This window comes from Cataglyphis hispanica, chromosome 16 (assembly GCF_021464435.1).
Source record: "Cataglyphis hispanica isolate Lineage 1 chromosome 16, ULB_Chis1_1.0, whole genome shotgun sequence".
Taxonomy (NCBI): Eukaryota; Metazoa; Arthropoda; class Insecta; order Hymenoptera; family Formicidae; genus Cataglyphis; species Cataglyphis hispanica.
In genome coordinates this window covers 1120022-1140316 of record NC_065969.1, presented here as the reverse complement: position 1 = coordinate 1140316, position 20295 = coordinate 1120022, and the positions used below count along the sequence as shown (strand labels likewise).

Here is a 20295-nt window from a genome sequence, read left to right as displayed (position 1 = left end):
ATATCCCCACAGAAATGGATGCGATGGATCTTGTCAACTCAATAGAGACGATGACAAAAATTTTATCTATACAACATCTTAATCGAAAGATTAAAATTGAAGGAGAAACCAAATTTGTGCCTTCTAAAATGATACTTATAAAATTTGAGGGGCAACTTCTCCCATCAGTAGTTTCTCTTTTTAAAATTAGACTCTCTGTTCAGCCGTATATACCACGAGTTCAATTATGCTATAATTATTATCGTTTCGACCACATTAGTACTAACTGTAAAGAAAAAGCTAGATGCCTTCACTGCGGCGGGGCAAAACATGATATTAATGAGGAATGCCCGCGATCTCAACAACCTCCCATATGTTGTAACTGTGGGGATGAACATCTTCCCACCATTCCTAATTGCCCATCGTATCTTAAACAAAAACAAATTAATACCCTCGCCTCCATGAATAACATCTCTTTATTAGAAGCCCGAGTAAGAGTCGGTAATGGAGAGCCCTTGCGAACAGTTGATAAACAGTTTTTTTAACGCGATTATCCCTTCTTAGCTTATCGACCTCATAATCTGAATTATCACCCGACTACATATGATAAAGTCCAGCCAAATGTATGCCCATCGTATATCGATCGCAATCCCTGCAATATTATCAACGTTACCCAATCAGTGCGCTGATTCTAATTCTCCTCCCGTATCATACTTTGAAGCGTTAAAAAGAAATCCTAATGCTTACAGAGGTGATAATACTAATTCCAATTCCAACCGCGACTCATAACAGGCGTGAAGCTTTTATGGGAACATCCAGTCAATCTAACAATTCTCAATTCCGAGAAAGTACACTCAACGAGAGATACCAACAAAATTTTAAAACTAATTATAACTCATTTTTATACTCTCCCAATGGTATGTCAGAAAACTTTAATAATTATTACTATCTCTGTTATGTACACGAGTATGAAAATTTTCCCTTTCACATCAAGCTGCCTCCTTTGAACACCCTCATTCTTCCCTATACAGGGTATCCTTATTATTATTCCCCTCCTTACTTTTTCTCCCCGCCGTCGTTTGGCTATTCGCACCTTATCAACCATCCGGTACACCCAGCGGTTATCCTTCTTCTTCAGGACCTCTCTCGAATACCTCGAATAGCAATTTAAATATTGAAAATAATCTGAATCTTATTTTGTAAACACTCTCACTGCTGTTTTAAATCAACTTGCAGGTAACATCCCTGCCTTCCTTAGAAATTCTCAACTCAGGGAAGGCCTTCTACGCCTTTGTGAAGCTCTACGTGAACTTAACTCAAAATAATATAATGACCCCGGGATCAGACATTTACACTGCTGCTGTCATTTCGGGTTGCAGCCTAGTTTATTGGAATTGCCGAGGAGCTTTTAGAAAAAAACCAGACATTGAGAAACTAGCTGAATCTCATGAAATAATTATACTTGCGGAGACTTGTCTCACTTCATTTCACGACTTCCGCATTAAAGGATTCTCATGTGAGAGAAAAGATTGCACTAAACCAAGTATGAGGGGAGTAGCAGTGCTCATTAAAAGCTTTACTACTTACATCTATCTGAGGATTTGGATCCATCTATTGAAACTGTAACCGCTCGATTGCTTACTCATCTGGGCGAACTAATTGTTACTGGAATCTACCGACACCCCAATGCTCCTACTTCTATAATTACTATACGTAAAATACTAAATTTGGTTAATTCTCATAGATTTTCATTAGTTATTAGTGATTTTAATGCTCACCATTCTCTCTGGGGGGCTCGACGTAATAATGCGATTGGATCTATCATAGCGGATACTATTAAATTCAACAATGCCGTCCTACTTAATTCAAATGTTCCTACATTTATTTCGCATCTCACCCGTACCTCTACACTAATTGATCTTGCAATAGCGTCAGCTGGCGCGGCTTCACTTTGTCATTGCAATATCATTGAAGACTTGCTAGGTAGTGATCATCTTCCAGTTAATGTTCTTTTCAATTGCTTAATTAATACCACGAGTATTTTTTCGCACAAGCTAAAAATCTCTAAAAAACAATGGCAACAAGTTTACACTGACCTATTGCGAGATTCCCAAGCTACCTTTGACTCTGTTCTGGCTCTGGAGGATAATCACCCAATACAACAATACAATTATTTTTATAATCAACTCTTAGATACACTTAACAAATATTCTCCGCCCCCTAAAGCATCTCTAATTAAAAAATTCCGTCACTCTAATGAATTACGTATTAATTCCCCGCCGGCCTCTTGGTGGTCTAAGGAATGCTCAGAAGCGGTAGAAAAAAGAAAAAAAGTGTGCAAAGTGTATAGATGTATCCCTACAATTGAAAATTACAATAAATTCATACATGAAATTAATACTTGCAGGAAAGTCCTAAAAAATGCTAAAAGGTCAAGCTGGAAAACTTACTGTTCTGGTATGAATTCACGCACACCAACTCCAGAAATTTGGAGAATGCTCAAAAAATTCCGTAATAGACGTCTCTTTTCCTCTTATACACAGGCTAATGAAAACAGTAATCTCACTAGAGATAACACTAATATTATTGATACAATTAATCGAATCTGTTCACCAGCTTGTTCTCTTCAAAGCATTATTGTCTTAGAAAGAGACGAGGCAAGTTATAATGGCCCTCATGCCTGGATGGATTCCCCCTTTGTTTTTAATGAATTTAAAGCTGTTCTTAACTCGACTAAACTTTCTTCCAGCCCAGGTCTTGATAGTATTGATTATAAAACATTGCAAATTTTTCCCTATAATTTAAAAATTCTTCTTCTTAGAATCATCAATAATCTTTTCATTCTAGGCCAATTTCCTGTGGAATGGAGTCACTCACTAGTTTTTTTCATTCCTACCTCACGGGAGAAGAGTCCGACCGATTGCACTCACTTTCTGCATTCTGAAAACTGTTGAGAAATTCATTCTTAACAGACTCTATTGATACATTGAATCAAATAATATTTTGCCGGAATTTCAATTTGGATTTCGAAAATTTAGATCTTGTCAGGATAATCTATCCATTCTTGCCGCAAGAGTTTTCTTGGGTTTTTTGAGGATAAAATCACGACTGCAGTTTTAATTGATATTAAAGCAGCATTTGACAACGTTTTTCTACACACGTTTTTGATTGAGGATCTGAAAAATCTTAAGTTACCTCTCAAAATTGTCAAATTTATCAAAAATCTTATCTCTGCGAGAACGGTACAATTTGTAATTCAAGGACAGCTCTTTAATCCTCTTTTATCTTGCAAAGGAACACCGCAAGGTTCAGTGCTCAGTCCTACACTATTTAATACCTTTATACCTTAGAGACATCTCAACTGTATTAGATAAACATACAAAAATTTTACAATTTGCTAATGATATTGTTATATTCTCAACGTCATCTAATGCTGAAAAAACACGTAAATCAATAGAACTTTTTTTCTCAAGCATTAATTCTCTGCTACAATCTAAAGGCCTTGATATCTCTCCGCACAAAACACAATTGATTTTTTTTTCACGACCTAATATTCGCCCTTCTATTGACTATATCACCCTCAATGATTCCACTATTGAATCAGCTCGAGTAGTTCGCTTTCTAGGTGTTCTATTAGATTTTAAACTTAACGGGAATGCTCACGTGGACTACGTTATCAATAAATCTAGAAAAATTATGCAAATAATCTCAGCTCTACGAGGAGTATGGTGGGGATCACACCTACAACTTTTGCTCACAGTATACCGCTCGTTACTAAGAAGCTCCATTGAATATGCCTGCCATATATTTGCCCTTAAAGACTCCCCTCGTTTTCATAAATTAAAACTTATTCAAAACAAAGCAGTAAGACTTTGCCTTGGATATCGCATCTTCATACCAATCAATGTAATGTTTGCGGAAGCAAAAGAACCGTCTCTCGAGTATCGCTTTCGATATTTAACTACAAGATTCCTTATTAAAATTCTGTCCGTCACTGACCATCCGGTCGTGAATTGTTTCGAAAATTTTTCGGACACTATTATTGATAACTACAAAAATTTTGAATATCTCTCAACTAACTTTCCCGCGATTAATCTCTTTCGTCAACTCGCACCCCATAAGCAGACTATATACAAGTCCATCATCCTCCCTCAATTTCAACACTCGTATCAATAATCTTACCTTACTCCTGAAATAATATATCCGCAACAAGACTTTCTAGATAAACTAAAACAATTGCGCAAAATCTATTTACACAGACTTTCGGTAGCATTCTCGAGGGTACGATTGCTTTTTACACGGATGGGTCTAAGATTAAGGATGGCTCATATGTAGGATCTGCCTGCTACTCTCCTGCGCCAGAAATACAATTGATGCACAAAATCTCTCACCACGCCTTCAGTTTTTCTGCCGAAGCTTGGGCTATATATGCCATCCTATTAATTCTTGACACTAATACTCACAAAGCTAGTATTATCTCTGACTCTATGAGCGTACTTAAAGCGCTATAAGAAACCTCCATTTGTCAAAACAGTTATCTAATCCCGCTCATTAAGGCAAAACTCGAGGCGACACGCATGCAAAATGTCTGTATACAATTTATCTGGGTTTCATCACACAGAGGAATTCGCGGTAATGAAATAGCCGAGCTAGCCAGGCGTGCCATTAAAGAAGGTATGACCACTAATTTCAAGATTCTGTATTCAGATCTTTTTTCTGTGCTAAGAAAAACTTGATTTTGACTTCAATAAATATCTAGAGCTTTGGGCTAAATTTAAAGGCATTTCATTCTTTGAGAGGATCTATCAGAAAAACAAGAAACCATGGTACTATCGTATGAATCTTTCCAGAGAAACTATAGTCATAGTTTCGCGCATTAGGTCTAATCATTACAATCTTAATTATAGCCTTTTTCAGAAAAATTTAATCGATAATGAATCTTGCCCATGTGGACATCCTTCACAAGATATTAATCATATTGTATTTTGCTGCTCTAATACGTGTAATAAAGCAACATAATTAAGATCTGCTATAGTTTCAGCTGGCCATCAATCCATAGACATCTTTATATTAAAGAATCCAGCCAACAAAATTTGCAGATTAATTGCCTTCTACAAAACATGCAATATGAAGATTTGAAAATCCCGCTACTTCACGCTACGTGGTCTCTCCATATTGGAAATCCCCCCTCTTTCCTTGCAACTATAACATACACTGGAGCTCACCTCGACATTTTTACTCGCGTCTCCGCAGTGTGACCACTAATAGAGCGTTAGAAAATATTTAACGCCACTTATGTATTACACATTATACGTGTGTCTCTGTCCGTATTGATTCTCGACCGAGAGCAGGTGCCATTTAAGAAAGAAGAAGAATAATAGGCGTTAGTCTCATCAAGAATAGCTACTCCATTATTTTGGAGGGAATAGGTAATAAGCTGATTGGTCGATAAGACCTCACGTCTTCTGCAGATTTGCCAGGTTTCTGGATCATGATGACCTCTGCCATTTTCCATTGTGAGGGTACATAGCTCCTCCTCAGTATAGCATTATACATGTGTAAAAGGTAACTCTCTCTACTGGAAGTTCTTTCAGCAATTTGCCTGTTATAAAATCATACCCAGGTGCTTTTTTGGAGTTTAAATTCTTGATTACTGTCAGCACTTCCTGCTTGCAGAATTTATTGATTGGAAGATCAAGTTGGTTTGCCTGGTTTAGAACTTCGTTTATGTTTATTTCATCTTCAGTCAAACAATCGTTTGGATTTGGTGTAAATACTGTCAAGAGTTTGACAAAGGCTTTGGCTTTTTCTGCGTTACTTCTAACCCAGCTGTTGTCGTGCTTGCGGATAGAAGAAGTAGTTGGCGGGTGCTTCAAATTTTTGGTAGCTTTCCACAATGAATAATTTGATGCTGCAGAGGCACTCATGTTATTTAAGTAGTTCTGTATTCCTAGGTTCTTTGCGTTTTGTAACAAAGTCTTCAGTTCTCTAATTGCATGATTGAGTCTTTTTTTGGAAGGGCATCTATTTTGTTGCCACTGCTTGCGTAGTTTCCGTTTCTCCGCTATTTTTTCTCTGATTGTCTGAGGGCAATCAGATACAGACAGGCAAATGTCTTGAAGTGTAGAATCCCACGCTGCACTTTGGTCACATATGTTGAAATGTTCAACTGCTTCCGTGATGTTTTCATCAGAGTTTAGTGGTATATTAAGGTCTAATGGAGCCTTAACTATTTCGCGAAAACTTGTCCAGTTTGTCTTGCAACTGTGGAGTCTTGGCGGTTTTTCTATAGCGAGAATCTGCTTACTGAGCATGATTAACTGGTGAGTGATCTGACGATAAATCTAAGCACGATTCACATTTGATGTAATGACTTGATGTACCTTTGATAATACTAAAGTCAATAAGGCAGTTTTTTGGGATCAGATGGTCAGTAAGTTAAATAATTGCTAACTTATAGCAATTCACGACCTCTGGGCAGAGTAAGTCTGAAGCCCCAGTGAACGTTTTTGGCGTTATAGTCTCCTTCAGCCATAAAACAATGATCCAGGCTGGTGAAGAAGTCCATGAACTGTTTTTTTTTAATAGAGTGTTTCGGAGGGTAATAAACAGCTGAGAAGATTATAAGACTAGTCCAGTCCTCAACCACAATATTCGTGGCCTAAAGATGATTCTTATTATATGAGTTAATCTCATGATGCTTAGGGCCAATTTCACCTTTGGTTAAGTTAACCGATGGTTAAAATCAGCAGGGTGGCAACAGAAAATAGAGGTGAAGGAAAGCCAAGCATTCTTATCATTTCTGTTGTCACCTTGCTGATTTTAACTATTGGTTAACTTAACCGAAGGTGGAAATTGGCCCTTAATGTTGTCTCTGATAATGACAGCAGTGCCTTCATGGGCTGTACTACCTGAATGGTTGGTATGATATAATTTGAACTTAGGTATTCTTAGGTAGCTTTTTGTTGTGTAATGTATTTCGGAGATTAGTATAATATCGATATTACGCAACTTAAGAAATGTTTTTAATTCATCAGAATTAACTAAATAAACATATGTTTTGACAAGCTGTTGGCATTCCATATTACATATTTAGTTTACCGAAAGCAGTAGTTTGGATATAAGATCATTCATTGCGTTGATCATGTTAGTTATATGTTGAGCCAGTTGTTTTATCATTTCTATGAGTTCTTTGTTGTCTTTGTTTTGTGTATTCACATTGTTGCTGCTGATCAAAGGTTCACACTCAGATGACTTCTATGCTGCTTGAAAGTATGTAGCCGGTGTATTCCTTTCTTTATTCCTTTCTTTATTCATCATTGGAGTTCTCATGGCTTGATTCAAGATTCAGTGGCTGGTATTGATTTGAGTCTAGGATTTGTAAATCTGGATTTCTGCAATTGTTTGTAGACAGAGCAACCTTTGTAGTTTGCAGGGTGATTCTAGTTGCAAAGAACACATGTCACATCATCTGATCTCACTTTTCTTGGGCATTGGCTGGTCTGGTGATCGCCTGCACACTTTACACATCTAGCTCTTGACAGATGACAAAATTTTTTTGTATTTTTTTGTATAGCCGTATTGTTGGCAGTTAGTGCACTGCGGAATTTCTTTTCTAAGATGAGGTGTTTCTATCACCACTCGACATTGAAGGAGGTGAGTTTTATATTTTTTTTTATTGTTTGCGTTAGGTTTCAGATCAATAAAGAATATTGGCAGTGGCAGCTTAGTCACTCTTTGTTTGATGCACCATATATTAGAAACGCTATGGCCCAGTTACTTTATGGCTTCTTTGATTTTTTCGGTGTTGGATGATGGATGCATGTTCTTAAGTACCACTCTGAAGCTTCTTTTATGTTTAGGTTTGTATGTGTGGAACTCTGTATCACATTTTTGTAATTCTTTAACTATTATGCTATATGCTTTAGTAGATTTTGATTGGTTCTTCATCTGTTTGGTGCTAAGTACTTTAATCTCATAGTCCTGCTGAACGGTTTCATTTAAAAGTTCACTGTGTGGTTGAATATTACTAACGCCATCGAATATAGGAGAGGTTTTGTTTGCATCTTCGATTGAGTAGACCCAGTATCAGAATCATATTGATCATTTTCAAGTTTCTGAAATCTGTTTGTTGTTGCGATCTGATTTCCTAACCAGTATGTGTTTATTTTAGTTTGCTTATAGGTTTTATTAGTGGATTCAGGACTATTTCTTTGTCTTTTCTTTAAGTTAATAACTACAGTCCAAAAGTTCATTCGAGTCCCATCGGAGTGATTTTTCTGAGACTGCATGAGAGAGTTGGCGTCGACGACTTCTCTTCCGACAGAAGTGCTGATTTTGACAGTAGTGCTGGTTGAGGCTCCACTAAATGATTGCAAGCGAGTTCTATGATCTAATATTTTGCAGTCAGTTATTATTGTAGGTTTTACTTGAGGTTTTATGTGGTTGCCCCAGTTAGTAGCTTCCGATTTTTTAAACGGTAATTTGAGAAACTTAGTACTTCTTTTGAAGGAAACGAGCAATAGTTGGCCCTTTCCAGAATCCTTAGGACTTGCCTCCTAGGAGGGTGGATTTTCCAGTATAACTGAGCTGCCACCTGCGGTATTTCCGTATGTTTTGTCCATTGCTTCATCTTGTTTTGTTAGTTTTGGTCCACCGGGTATTTTATTTCCCCGCTACCATCCGGTAGACAGGTGGGCGTTCCCCAATCCGCTACCTGGGAAGGAGCCTGATAGGGCACTAACAACTCTGGACGGGAAATATATTATTAGACAATAAAAATTTATTATTAATAAAATTTTATTATTATTTTTATTATTTTTAAGTAATATATTTACACATATAAAAGAAATTACACACACACGCACACGTACGCACACGCACATGCGCACGCACGCACGCACGCACATATATACATATATATATATATATATATATATATATATATATATATATATATATACAGGGTGTCCGATAATTCGCGGATTACCCTTTAAGGGAAGGTAGAGGGTGTTATTCTGAATAGAAAAGTCCTGTACCATTTTGTGATTTTCTCAATATTTAAGAAAATATTAATTTTAAAAGATCAGCCAACGAAGTGCCGCGAAAAGCTCGTGGCGCGAAAATGCCTTCCATTGTCAATTGATACTCGGTCCGCGGCGAAGCAATGGGAGGAGCAGTTTGCGAGCATGCTTCGCTATGGCAACCAAAAGAAATACACACATAATGCGCGCTCCGTTTTATGTATGTGATCTTTTCATGGACCAATCTAGTACAATTGACCAATCAGAGTTCTAGTGCAACAACTGGCCAATTATTAATGTGGACTATATTGGATCCCGTCTATTTAGACTATTTGACCTTATGTATTCTGTTCCGGATTATCATCTGATAGAAAATTAATTATTATAATATAAGCTATTATTTCCTAAAAGTTAAAAACATTATACGTGTTTTCCAAATAATTTCACTTTGATTAAAATAAAAATTTTTTTTTTAAATTATGTCTACTAACTATACGTTCAATTAATTTTCATTTATTATAAATAAATTATTATTTCGTAAACTATAAGAATATATTTATAAATTTGCCCAAATGATTCCCAAACGATTGCAATAATAAAAAATAAGAAATATTAAATTTGCCTGCTATATATACGGAGGTCTTGAATTCATAGTAAAATATAGTGATTAATTGATCCGGGTTGGATTAACCTAGAGATCCTAATCACCCCACTGTGACATGCGGCCTTGACGTCGGCAGTAGGGCTCTGGCTGTAATGATCCCTTGGAGCTGTACCGATGGATTTAACCATGCCAAGGCATGGTTAAATCGGGGTGGTCCAAGGGGTGGCTGGCTAACGCATATCTAGAGAGTAGTGCCCCTCGAAACAAATGCACTCGAGGACGCAAACGCCCATCTCGTTAATAAAGAGGCCAGAGTGGCCGAGGTGATTCACCATCAGCCTAGAGGGTAATGCCCCTTTAATTAAATGCACTCGAGTAGACGAGCCCGTTAGCCCGGTAAGATAGTCGTCTAAGAGAAGGAAAATCCCGAAAACCTCCTTTCGAGCCATATGGATGACGTCAAAAAAAGTGAAGAACGTACTACCCCAGGGTGACCGTATACTCAGGGGTCGGAATGGGGAGAGTATAGTCCCAGTTCCACTTACGTCGTCATCGTGCGATGTGCGAAATGTCGAGTCAAGGAAGGGCGCGACGGATGCACGGCAGGTCGGCGATGACGAGTTGGAGTCCTTGGCGAATGAGTATGTGAGGAGGATCGTGGCTGAACTCTGATAGGTTTGCTGGTGGCCCGGGATTTCACCACGAAAGAGTTAAGGATACGGCTCGATGCACTCACGGGAGTGCTGACTAAGAGGGCTATTCGCGCGAAGGTACGCCTAGGTAGGAGGAGACTGACTGGGACGTGAAGTAGTTGACGCTCATGGTCATCGAAGCAATGTCCCTTGGGCTGGCTCTCCGCGACCGGTATAGGGAAGCGACGCTGGGATGCGAGTCGAGGTCGGGACTGCCTATCTAGGATGTGGGTGTACTTCCTCGCTGTCGCCGAAGCGCGTTCCCGGGAAGGAAGGGATAGCGGTGGAGAAGAGGACTGAGTTCTCCAAGCCTCCTGTTCCCCCTCCGCAGGAGGAGGGGCGAAGATGGGGAAACGGAGGAAGAGGAGGGTATCTCGCGGGAGAGATGCTTCTCCTCCCTCTATATTATCCCCTTGATCTTCTGCTGAAGAAAAAGAAAGAGGGAGAGAAGAAGTCCCTGGCGGGACGAGCCGGGACCACGCGGCTGTAATCGCCAAGGGGGGCTATGTCTGGGTCCGCCTTCCCTTCTCCGAGATCATTTCGGAGGGAGGAAAGAAGAACCTAAGGGAAAAGGGAGAGGAGCGGGCAACTTGGACGGCGTCGCCCCTTGGGCCGCCCGAGACGCGTTGCCTAAGGTGTTTTAGGTGTCTGGATGTGGGACAGGGTCCAAAACACTATATAATAAAGTTTTTTTTAAGTACTTTCCGAGTTATAATACTTCAAAGTTACAATATTTTTACATAAAATACAAAATATCTTGTATGTTGTTATGTTATGGGGTCAAATTGACCCTTAGAGATCATTCCAAGGTCAAATCAACTCACAGCCGCGTGGTCCTGGGTCGTGCTCCCAGGGACTTCTTCCCTCCCTCTTTTTTTTTCTTAAAGTACTTAAAAAAAAAACATATTTTATCATAGTGTTTTGGAAAGCTCTCTTAAGATGGGCTATAAGAATATGCAATAAAAAATAGTATTCTATTAAAAAAATTAAATATGATCTTCATGTGAACTTTAAATAACTCTTCAAGATTAAACCAATGATATCATTTTATCCCTCGAAACCATATAACTTTTGTCTAAAACATTTTTGTTGAAAATGCTTCGTCGAAGAGCAAGAATTATTGAGGTGCGTTTTTTAAAATGGGACACTCTGTATAGTGGAGAGTGAAAGATATATATAGTGTGAGAGAGAAAGATATATAGCTAACGTAACCGACCTAGCCCATAACTATGTTATATTTTAATATTTCTGATTATAAATTTAATTTTAGGTACAATTGTGTTGTGTTTTAATATTCATTACTCACTTAACTTAAAACGAAAAATATATATCATATATATTATTATATTTATTCGGGAATCAAAATAAACCGCTATCAAAAATGTTATATCCGATTTTACTCCACAACGGCATATTGGCCGATCTCTGGTTAAAGATATCTAAATTAACCCGTCCAATCGAAAACGTCATAAATTAAATAATCATATGGAATTAGAACGATATGTGATTAAAATTTATTAATAATTGAAATAAAAGCAAATGGATTAAATAATTGTTTTATATTCCATAGGTATATTGCAAAAATAAATGCGATACTTATAATTACTAGCTAAAATATAATTTTTGAAAATGGCAGGACATCATAAAAGAAATTAATTGATCCATAAGCATATTTATAAGAAAATGGACCATCAATTTTCTTATATTTATGGTTCGGCTTTTTTATTTCTTATATTCCGGCTCTTAATTTTCAATTCTCTATTTTTATTTCGTAGTCTAATATATACTTAAAGGCTCCTGCACAGAACGCGGCAATGATTGTCGCACAACAAAAAGTAACGCGGTAGCCAATCAACTTACAACTTTTCCATAAGAGTGAAAAATTGATTGGCTACCGCATTGCTTCTTGCCGCGCGGCAAATATTGCTGCGTTCTGTGTGCAGGAGTTAATAAGAGTGTTCAGCAAAAAATATTACTCAGGAGCAATTGAACGTGATTAGCTCATATTTGTAGAACCAACAAATCAACATTGAGTGTTGACAAGATGAGCTTTTTCTGCTGAACGCGGCCAATGGGTGTGTTCAGAAAACAACCGCTGAACATCGTTTTGTCAACACTAGACGTTGATTTGTTGGTTGCCAAAGTAAGAACCAATTACGTTTGATTGCTACCAAACGGTTGTGTTTTCTGAACGTATCTAATATGATATGATGTGAGAAGAGATCATGTTTACTCGGTAGTTGGCGTTGTATACTATTGTGTATGATGCCGGTTAACATTGCTGGAAATTGTTAAAGATAAAGTGTTATTGGTCAAAATGGGTCCTGTATTTTCTATCATCTACATTGTACTATTATCTGCATATGCCAGTGCGAACGCACAGCACCAAACGAAGGATAACTTAGTACAACAACTCAACGAAGATAATTGGGATCTCATGCTCACGGGAGAATGGATGATCGAATTGTAAGTTTAACCATTTTCGGATTGATACTTATCCACCGTCATAGTTGATTGGAATGTCAAACAGCAATATTCGAATTTGACTTCTATTAATGAATATTAACATGTATTATGAAATATAAAAATAAATCTATTTGAAATATCTTGTAATATGTAGAGCTACAAAAAAATTGTTTCTTTTATATATTTATACTAAGTTCTTACACATATTCTTTCACATTAGTAAATATATTTAATAATATTATATTGTATCAAATTATACATATGTATAATATTTTATTAGAATTTCTATTATGTTACAATATTTATTAGTTATGCACCATGGTGTCCTGCGTGCAAAGCTCTTGAACCAATCTGGGAAGATATTGCATTATTAAAAAGAAATCTCAATATTAATATTGGGAAGATAGATATAACAGATTCTCCAGGTCTTAGTGGTAGATTTATGGTTACAGCTTTACCTACAATATTTCAGTAAGTTTGTGATTTCTAAATATGATTTATATTGTATTTTCTCTTTTTGTATATAACTATACAAACATACAAATATATATCATTAATATTTAATTTTATAACTACATTTTAAAATTACACTTTACCTTCTAGTGTAAATAATGGAATATTTAGGCAATATAGAAGTCCAAGGGATAAAATTTCATTAATTGAATTTGTATCTAAAAAGACGTGGACAAAAGTTGATCCAATACCTAGTTGGAAGAGTCCAACATCATTTCATATGTCAATTTTGAGTCAATTCTTTAAATTGTCTCAAGTATTACGAGTAAGTAATGTATATGCATCATATGTAATTTCTATATTCATTCTATCCCTTTATAAGTAGTAATCCGTCTTTAAGTGTATATATATATATATATATATATATATATATATATATATATATATAATTTATATACACACATAACAAAATAATTTTACAAATTATATAAGTTTTATTGATTTAAAATTTTGTTGGTAATTTCTACTTTTTCATTTATCTTTTTCATATATATACAGGATATCCCAAACCGGGCTTCTTTTTAATGGCAGATTCCTTAGAATATTTCAAGACAAAAATCCTAATACAAAAATAAGGCTATAATAGTTTTTAAATGGGAAGCAATTATATTTTATGAATGAGAGAGCAGAGATTTCACGCGCTCAGGCACGGCGAAATAACAAGTGAAAAAAGTGCTCTATAAATGGGATGATCTTTTTATATTAAGATTATAGTATAAATTTACAATAGCATTGTAATTATATGTTTTTCCACTTTTTTATGCATTGCATTAATATATTCCTTTTATGAATAATGAATGCGAGAACTAAAGGCATCTCAAAAAGGATTTAAGTAAAATTTTGCGACATGTTTCAATTTCAGCTGTCAAAGTGATCACTCAATGTTACCATGAAGGTGTTTGCTATGATATGCTATGCAAGACAATTAAATTGTAATAGAATTAGATTTGACATTTATTTATTTTACATTTTGAATGTTTTAGAATCTTTGTAATGAAATACAAATTATTTTCATAACATATCATAGCAGACACCTTTATTGTAATATTGATCAATCACTTTGACAACTGAAGTTGGAACATGTGACATGACATGAACACAAATTTTTGAATCATTTTTGAGATGCCTTTAATTCTCGCATTCATTATTCGTAAAAAGAATGCATTACGTAAAGAAGCAAAAATCATATAATGACAATGCTATTGTAAATTTATACAATAATCATAATCTCGTAAAAAATATATCGCATTTATAAAGCACTTTTTTCATTCGTTATTTCACTGTACCTGAGCGCACAAAATCTCAGCTCTCTCATTCGTATAATATAATCTTCCCGTTTAAAAACTATTATAGCCTCGACATTTTTGTATTAGGATTTTTGTTTTGAACTGTTCTAAGGAATCTGCCATTAAAAGGAAGTCCGGTAGTTTCGGAGCACCCTGTGTATATATATAATTATATGAAAATGCTGTAAAGAATGAATAATGCTATAACTTATCACATTAAAATATCCATATTATTGTAAAAAAAATTAAAAAACTTCAATTCTCTAATACATATAATTTTTATGACAATTAGACTTTACATTGTTACAAATGTAGAGAATTGAAAAGTTTTTAAATTTTTTTTACAATAATATGGATATTTTAATGTGATATAGTTATAGCGTTATTCATACAACAACATATAATATATATAATATAATAGAATTATTTTACAAATTAATATAAGTTAAATTATATAAGTTTTATTGAGTTGAATTTTTGCTGATAATTTTTACTTTTTCATTTTTACTGCAATGTTATCAGCTTTTCATTCTTGTACATTATACATTGTGATCAAATGATGTATTAAACTTCAGTTACTAATAAAACGAGTTAAAAATTGCAGAATAAAAAAAAAGTTGTATAATTTCAAACTGATAAAACTTTTATAATTTATAAAGCATTCTTAATTGATACATTTAATAATTGCTATATTTGTTTTAAATAGTATTATAATTTTTATTATATCAGAATATCAACATTGTTATATATATACTAAAAAATTATATTTTCCGTTTTTTAACATAGCATTTTTGAGTGAAATAAATTTAATCACTTTGAGTGCAATTAATGTTATAAACTTTGTCTTGGGTTACTAAAGATATTTGGGTTACTATATTAATCAATGAAATACTTTTAGTAAGCGTGATTAATCAAGGCAAAAAATGTTATGCTTTGAATATAAAATGACGCCAAACAAGATATGCTTCATATTATTTGTATTACACAGGTCGACAAAAAAAATTGTCAAATAATTCTAATCAGAGTAGGTGTTTCTTATAGATTTCCTGCCACAAAAACAATGCCGCAAACCAAATTGATTCTTCATGTCAGGTTTTAAAGTTATTTTGAATTTTAAAATCAAAAATGATTTTTCGTCATAAAATTCAAAACAGCTTTATAACCTCATGTGATGGAGCAATTTGGTTTGCGACATTGTTTTTTATGATCGAAAATCTATAAGAAACACCTACTTTGATTTTAATGAAATTATTCGACAAAAATTTTTTCACAGGCCAATAAAAAAAAAGATTTTGTCAAATAACTCTAATTAAAGTCAGCTTTTATTTTGAATTTAAAGTTATTTCAAATTTTAAAATAAAAAATCATTGATTTCTCATCTTAAAATTCAAAACAACTTTAAAACCTTTTGTCGGCCTGTGAAAAAATTTTTAACAAGTATTTTAATCAGAGTAAGGTATGAATAAGTATATGAGAAATTAGCGATTATTTATTTTAAAATTCAAAATAATTTTAAAATTTGACATGATGAAGCAATTTGATTTGTGGCATTGTTTTTTGTGGCCAAAAATTTATAAGAAACACCTACTTTGATTGATTATTTAACAAAAATTTTTTGTCCACCAGTGTTATTAATGTATTTATATTAATCAGATTCAAAACCCATTTTCGGTCGAATATATTCATGACAAATTGGATTTAATCCAGAGATTAAACCTGCTTCACTTGAAAAAGCTAATGGATAATTTTTATGAATAATAGTTATATATGTTTACAATATATAGTTCAATTTAAATGGTTTAATCTTTTGTGACAATTTTTTTTTTAACATGTTTTGCTGAAATTTAATATATGGAAGTTTTTGGAATCACTGATTACAAATTTGAAGTCAAAATTAAAAAATTTTAAATTACAAACAATATGGCAAAAATTTTTAATAAATTTAGATATGCACACACATATACATATATGTAGCAAAATATATATATAGAAATTTTATATATATAAGAATTTTTTAGACATCTGATTTTAAATCTGTAGTCAAAATTTGAAGATTTGAATTTATTACATATAATATATGGTGGATTTAATATCAAGGAAAGGACACACTCTATGGAAAATTGGAGTTAATTTTATTTGAATTCAAGAATATATTATTAAAATTATAATCGCGGATTGTGGAATATTTTATATATATATATATATATATATATATATATATATATATATATACATATATATATACATATATACATGTACATGCATAATGTATATGTTGTTGTGCGATCGTGTGCGATGCGTGCGTGCGTGCGTGCGATGCGATGCGTGCGTGCGATGCGATGCGTGCGATGCGTGCGATGCGTGCGATGCGTGCGTGCGATGCGTGCGATGCGTGCGTGCGATGCGATGCGATGCGTTGCGATGCGATGCGATGCGTGCGATGCGATGCGTGCGATGCGATGCGTGCATGCGATGCGATGCGTGCGTGCGATGCGATGCGATGCGTGCGTGCGATGCGATGCGCGTGCGTGCGATGCGATGCGATCGCGCATGCGATGCGTGCGTGCGATGCGTGCGTGCGATGCGATGCGTGCGATGCGATGCGTGCGATGCGTGCGTGCGATGCGATGCGTGCGATGCGATGCGATGCGTGCGTGCGTGCGTGCGTGCGATGCATGCGTGTGCGTGTGCGTGTGCGTGCGCGCGCGTGTGTGTATGATATGTATGTATATGTATGTATAGCAATATAATATATGAAATTGAGATGCATGGTTTTGATTTTTATACATAAATTAAACTGATATAATAGTGCAGGAAAATTCCAATTTAATCATTTTTTTTAGGCTATTCATAATAAACTTTTGGAAGATATTGGATTACCTACATGGGGCAGTTATTTGATTTTTGCTATTGCAACAATTTTTTTGGGTGCAATATTAGGACTAGTAAGTGTGGTATATGAATTTATGCAATATATGAATTTTATATAGACATTAAATACAAGATTAACTATATTTATAATTATATGCAGCTTATTGTATGCTTGATTGACTTCATTTATCCACCAAAACCTGTGCAACAACAAAACAAAAAGAAACAGGATAATACATTGGATGGTTCCATGCAGGAGAGAAGTTTGGATGAGGATGAAATTGCTGAAAATGTCGGAGATGATTTAGTAGATGAAGAAGAATCTGAAGCAGAAGATTCTGGAAAAAAAGAATCTGACATAAAGGAACTTGAAGTGAGTGAGAATGATAAGGATACTAAAACTGATACTAGTAGTCCCAATGTTCGCAAGCGTAAACCACGCAAGGCTGATTAAAGATAGTAACTTGTTTAATGTAAATATTTAATAATTATGGATCAATTATGATTAACTCTTGTGGTATATTCCCAAAATCATTCCTGCATTGCGATAGCGTGATGTGACATAATATCTTATATCTTTAAATCTAGATTAGATATTAAAAAAAAACAATCATGTTTGTTGTTTTTATATTTAAAAATTTAAGTGAAAGAAACTTCCCTAAATTATCATTGTAAATGTTTTCTTATTTACAAATATATTTTTGAAATTATGAAAATGAATACTTCAGTTATATTACTTAGTAAAATTTTAGAATTTCATTCTACGCGAAATATATATTGTAGAGCTTAAATTTTTTTGAATGTTTTTAATCAGCTCAAAATAATAACAAAAAAAATGTATAAACATATTGGACAAATTTTTTTCTAAATCATGACAAATAATTTAATAAATCAAACGTTTCGACCTTCTTCAGGTCCTCATCAATAGAAAAAAAATATTAATGAATGTAAAATAATATTCATACAGGACCAATATAAGAAAAATTTAATAAATGTTTTGATTAGCAAGTTATTTGTTAGATGATAATGCATTCTTAAGAATTCTTGAAGTAAATTCTCGAACTAAATTCTTTGCTTTCTAAAATACTTTTTACATATGACTTTTATAAAATGTTTGAGATCACAGAAAAGACAAATTAAATTATTTGATAATTTCTATTGTTTTGTTTTTCATATGAGAAAAAAAAAGTAAAACAGTAAAGTCTAGTAAACAAGAAAGTGAAAATATTGAGTAATATTTATTGTATATCTGATAATATGTTTAAACATATCTGATATCTTTATTACAGAAAAGCATATAATAGCATTAATTATTTTCTTTAAAGATACATTGTGTAAGATATAAATCTATTTATTAATTACAGTTGATATATGATATATAATTATGCAATTATAAGTTTATATATTTTATATTAAGGCTAGAGTTAGCGCTCCATTTAATAATGATAAATTCTGAAGATTATTTGGAGATAAAACTCTTTATATTAAAATGTTCAGACTATAATAGTTCTGTATGAAAAGCAAGTTAAAGTTGATCAATAAGGTTTCTCAAAATTTGCTCTTTTAGGCATGATACATTGCACAGTAACACAGGTGCTTTAAAATATCAATTCACTTTTAACTATTAACATATTTTCAAAATGTTATTATAATTATTTCTGAACAATCTTCTTCACATGAAATATATCATAGATGAATATGTTTCTCGCATAATAAAAATATTCTAATTAATATAATTGATAAATTATTTTTTTTTTTTTATGATAAAATAGGAAATTTGAATACATTGACAAAGTATGAATGTTGGTCAAGAATTTTACACACACTTGTAATATTATTTTAAGTTATAATAAATAATAATTAAAATAGTAATGTTTAATACATTTATGTTTATAATATTGTATTTATATTTATATTCAATAAACTTATTTCTAAAAAAATACATGTCAGTAACAATTGTTATTTGAATTGTTTTTCAGTAAATTATCAACATAGAAAAATTCTATTTGATATCTTAAAGAACCTTTGTTATTGTGCCTGATGTATTGTACCTGAAAAAAAGACATTCTCATTGGCCAATTGTAAATGTTTTTCTTTTAAAAACTATTGTAGCTTTGGCATTTCCATATTAAAATTTTGATCTTTATATGATCTCAAGAATTTATCATTGACATATGGTGCGTCGATTCTGAGGCATCTTGTATATCCCTCATTTTTGTCAATCCTTCTTTTCTTCGCTTTTCTTTCTATTTCTAAATTTTATTATATTTTAAAAATTATTAAAAAATAATTGAAGAATTATCACACATACATCGATTGTTTTTATATTTTTCATATATACATTTTGGCTAAAATATATAGAGTGTCACTTAAAAATCGCCCACTAAGTGCATAGCGTTATTTCTTATCAAAAAACGAGTCGAAAAATTCTGAATTATTTTTTTTGTAACACTTAATAAAGGAGGAAAATCAAGCCAATCAGCATCGACCTTTAGTCGGGCGCATGTCAGTGAGACGCGTGCCTGAATGTGCTCATGCATTTCTTTGGTAAGGAATAATGCTACTTATTGTTAATGGGCATTCTTTAAGTGATACTTTGTATTATTATATTATAATTATAATATATTTTAAAATATTATAGTTATTAATTATAAGTGCATAAAAATTAGCAATTTCTGTTTATTTTTATCATTATTAGGAACAGTGATCATTGAATATAGCTTTTATATAGTTTCTGATTGTACCCAATCAAAGAAGAACATTTTACATTGTTTTTTTTATAAATATGATTGCTTTTTTTAATGAGCTATGACAATTTCGATCAATGAAAATGAAAACAATTTATCATTAAAATGCTGCTG

At 33.6% G+C, this 20295-nt stretch overlaps 1 protein-coding gene across 1 annotated transcript; it reads left to right on the top strand.

Annotated features, from left to right (window-relative positions):
* The first annotated feature begins 12527 nt into the window (after positions 1-12527).
* Positions 12528-19376, top strand: LOC126855597 (thioredoxin-related transmembrane protein 1). The gene is made up of 5 exons (XM_050603404.1): positions 12528-12764; positions 13074-13235; positions 13368-13542; positions 17407-17508; positions 17595-19376. Exons 1-5 carry the CDS (start codon positions 12616-12618, stop codon positions 17886-17888), a joined length of 882 nt encoding a protein of 293 aa, XP_050459361.1. The 5' UTR covers positions 12528-12615; the 3' UTR covers positions 17889-19376.
* Positions 19377-20295: the final 919 nt, after the last annotated feature.